Here is a 4,442-nt window from a genome sequence, read left to right on the forward strand (position 1 = left end):
CTCTACTCAACCAAAAGGCACAGAGCGTGTGTGTGTGTGTGTATCTGTTACCATCCCATGGCTTGGCATCAGACCATCACAGCCCTTTTCGGTAACACTTTATTTTAAGGGTCCATACTAAACCATATATAAGGCATTTATAAAGTGCGTGTTCACCATTTATTAATCATTAGTCAAGTATTTTTGCAGCCCCTAATTTAAAGTGAGCGCTATTTATGCTTCATAAATACTTTATAAATGTTTTGAGTGACCAGTGTATTTTATCACATTCCAGCAGTACCTGGTAAACTAATAACCACACAACATAGGATATTTAAGAATATATACATGTGTGAATAACTAGCTTACTAACATTTACAAATGTGGGAGTATTGATTAATAGATGTGAGTAAAATGTTTGTAAATGCCTTATAAATGGTTTATTATGAACCCTTAAAATAAAGGATTTCCCCTTCTTCTTATCTCTCCTTCCCTCTTTCATCATCTTTCCTTCCCTCTTTCTGATCATCCTTCCCTCTTTCTTATCTCTCATTCCTTCATTCTTATCTCTCCTTCCCTCTTTCTTATCTCTCCTTCCCTCTTTCTTATCTCTCCTTCCCTCTTTCTGATCATCCTTCCCTCTTTCTTATCTCTCCTTCCTCTTTATTATCTCTCTTCCCTCTTTCTTATCTCTCTTTCCCTCTTTCTCATCTCTCCTTCCCTCTTTCTTATCTCTCCTTCCCTCTTTCTTATCTCTCCTTCCCTCTTTCTTATCCCTCCTTCCTCTTTCTTATCTCTCTTCCTTCTTTCTTATCTCTCTTCCTTCTTCCTCCTCTTTCTGTTCATGTTATCTGTTCTGTGGGACTGGGACTGCTGATGGGTCTGATGATGAGACGGCCCCCTGTTTGACTCCAGGCTCTGATTGGACGCTTGATTATTTTCTAATCCTCTTCTGTGATTGAAGGATCAGAGTTAGCCAGTGGAGTCATTTCCAACTGCCCACCTCTACTTTGATCCCACAGACAACGTTAGTTAAGAGACACACTTTGACGTACTGTTCCAAATACACACTCACAAACACAAACTAATCTCACACACAACCTCATCCAGCAAGTTATCCCCCAGGTTTTTGGAAGTCAGTGTATCTCACCTGTGCGCCTCTAGGCTGGGATAAGGAGAGAGGAAAGGAGGGAGAGGCAGATAAGGATGGAGGAAGGGAGGAAGGGATGGAGGAGGGGGATAGATTTGGACGTTGCTGCCTCTCCCTCTCCGTCCGCATAATCCTGTGAGCTGCCTTAAATTCTCTCTCTCTCTCTCTCTCTCTCTCTCATCTCTCTCCTCTCCTCTCTCTCTCTTCTCTCTCTCTCTCCTCATCCTCTCTCTCTCTCATCTCTCTCTCTCTCTCCTCTCCTCTCTCTCTCTCCTCTCTCTCTCTCACTCTCTCTCTCTCCCTCTCTCTCTCTCTCTCTCTCTCTCTCTCTCTTCTCTCTCTCTCTCTCTCTCTCTCTCTCATCTCTCTCTTCTCTCCTCTCTCTCTCTTCCTCTCTCTCCTCTCTCTCTCTCTCTCATTATGAATCAGTCTCTCCACAACCGGCCCTCTATTCCCATCTCACTGTAGCTCCTTCACTCTGCACTGCAGCTGCATGGATTCTACAAAGGGGTGTGTGTGTCCATGGGTCTGTTTGTCTTTGAATAGGCTAGCTATAGTATGTTTGAGACGTGTGTCCCACCGATCTGTCTCAATAGTTCATAGTGTTTCCTTACTGTGATCTGGACTGGGCTGAGATGGGCTGGACTGGGCTGAGATGGGCTGGCTAGAGGAGAACAGAGACTGACAGGCAGCCGTTTAGCTCTGCTAAGGCCGAGAAACACCAGAGTAAGTGTATGTATGTGTGTGTGTGTGTGTGTGTGTGTGTGTGTGTGTGTGTGTGTGTGTGTGTGGTCTCTAGGGGCACAGCTTTGTTCTCTTTCTAATAGCATCGGAATAAGAGCTGCTCCTCCTAACCTGCTCTGGGAGTTAAAGCTCTGGGAAGTGAGCCCTTCATTTGAGAACACACACACACACACATCAAGAGCAGCAGCAGAGGAAAAAATGAATCCTGTTCTCTCTCTGCTCTCCCCATGTTAGTATGAATCCTGTTCTCTCTCTGCTCTCCCCATGTTAGTATGAATCTGATTCTCTCTCCCACTGTGTTCTTCTCTCCATCTGTCTGTCTCTGCAGTGTCCACTGAGCTGGCAGAGTAAGTGGGAGGGGCCAGAGGAACCAATGCAGTACCTGAGGGCTGTGGTGGCATCTGCTCTCATTATACAGGTACACACACACACACACTCAGACACAGACACACACACACACAGACACAGACACAGACACAGACACAGACACAGACACAGACACAGACACAGACACAGACACAGACACAGACACACACACACACACACACACACACACACACACACACACACACAGACACAGACACAGACACAGACACAGACACAGACACACACAGACACAGACACAGACACAGACACAGACACACACAGACACAGACACAGACACAGACACAGACACACAGACACAGACACAGACACAGACACACACACACACACACACACACAGACACACACACACAGACACAGACACAGACACAGACACACACACAGACACACACACACAGACACAGACACACACACACACACACACCGTTGTTTGTGAAATGTGTTAACGTGAAGGACAACAGATATTGTCATGGCAGGCCAGATTCACTGGTCCACACCCTCCCTCTCTCCTCTGACCAAACAGACAGACGAGTAGGAGGAAAAATAAGAACAGTATTTTATCTCTGCGTCTTCTTATGTTGAATTACTACCACCTCCTGTCTGAGCATATGGAGGTAGGTGGACGGTGAGACTGAAGAGAGCGAGGAGTGGAACTGCTTTTCTACTGACCCACTGCCAAACACACTTCCAAATGTGTGTGTGTCAGTCCATTGTGCGCCTGTGTCCATGCGTGTTGTGTCCAAACTGGCCCAGCCTGTCCTCTAATATACACACATATACACGCATATATATAGTACCAGTCTAAAGTTTGCACACACCTACTCATTCCAAGGTTTTCTTTATTTTTACTATTTTTTTACATTGTAGAATAATAGTGAAGACACAGGACCGCCACAGGAATGGAAGAGCCAGAGTTACCTCTGCTGCAGCTGAGAAGTTCATTAGAGTCACCAGCCTCAAATAAATGCTTCACAGAGTTCAAGTAACAGACACATCTCAACATCAACTGTTCAGAGGAGACTGCGTGAATCAGGCCTTCATGGTCGAATTGCTGCAAAGAAGTCACTACTAAAGGACAACAATAAGAAGAAGAGACCTGCTTGGGCCAAGAAACACGAGCAATGGACATTAGACCGGTGGAACTTTGTCCTTTGGTATGATGAGTCGAAATTGGAGATTTTTGGTTCCAACCGCTGTGTCTTTGTGAGATGCAGTGTAGGTGAACGGATGATCTCCACATGCGTAGTTCCCACCGTGAAGCATGGAGGAGGAGGTGTGATGGTGTGGGGGTGCTTTGCTGGTGACACTGTCTGTGATTTATTTAGAATTCAAGGCACGCTTAACGAGCATGGCTACCACAGCATTCTGCAGTGATACGCCATCCCATAGGGTTGAGCTTAGTGGGACAATCATTTGTTTTTCAACAGGACAATGACCCAACACACCTCCAAGCTGTGTAAGGGCTATTTGACCAAGAGGGAGAGTGATGGAGTGCTGCATCAGATGACCTGGCCTCCACAATCCCCCGTCCTCAACCCAATTGAGATGGTTTGGGTTGAGTTGGACCGCAGAGTGAAGGAAAAGCAGCCAACAAGTGCTCAGCATATGTGGGAACTCATTCAAGACATTTGGAAAAGCATTCCAGGTGAAGCTGGTTGAGGTCCTCTGTAGCTCAACTGGTAGAGCACGGCGCTTGTAACGCCAAGGTAGTGGGTTCGATCCCCGGGACCACCCATACACAAAAATGTATGCACGCATGACTAAGTCGCTTTGGATAAAAGCGTCTGCTAAATGGCATATTATTATTATTATATTATTATTATATTATAGAATGCTAAGAGTGTGCAAAGCTGTCATCAAGGCAAAGGCTGGCTACTTTGAAGAATCTCAAATATAACATATTTTTTTATTTGTTTAACACTTTCGTGGTTACTAAATGATTCCATATGTGTTATTTCATAGTTTTGATGTCTTCACTATTATTCTACAATGTAAAAAATTGTAAAAATAAAGAAAAACCCTTGAATGAGCAGGTGTGTCCAAACTTTTGACTGGTACTGTACACACACACACACCGAATACTAACCACCACACAGCACGACTGCATCATTCATGACCTGGGACAGTCTCACAGTGTGTGTGTGTGCATGTGTGTGTCTTACGCTTGTATTTCTGTGTGTATGTG

At 45.0% G+C, this 4,442-nt stretch overlaps 1 protein-coding gene across 1 annotated transcript in view; it reads right to left on the minus strand.

Annotated features, from left to right (window-relative positions):
- LOC311102016 (glutamate receptor 4-like) overlaps window positions 1–2,284 on the minus strand; it is a gene marked incomplete at its 5' end in the record, with an annotated part of 129,655 nt that extends 127,371 nt beyond the window's left edge. The window contains one exon of the mRNA XM_084143237.1: window positions 2,256–2,284. Coding sequence (XP_083999363.1) covers window positions 2,256–2,284 — 29 coding nt within the window. The remainder of the gene's footprint in view (window positions 1–2,255) is intronic.
- Between the last annotated feature and the right edge of the window lie 2,158 nt (window positions 2,285–4,442).

This window comes from Coregonus lavaretus (genome assembly GCF_964263955.1).
Source record: "Coregonus lavaretus genome assembly, chromosome: 26".
In the NCBI taxonomy this organism is placed as follows: domain Eukaryota; kingdom Metazoa; phylum Chordata; class Actinopteri; order Salmoniformes; family Salmonidae; genus Coregonus; species Coregonus lavaretus.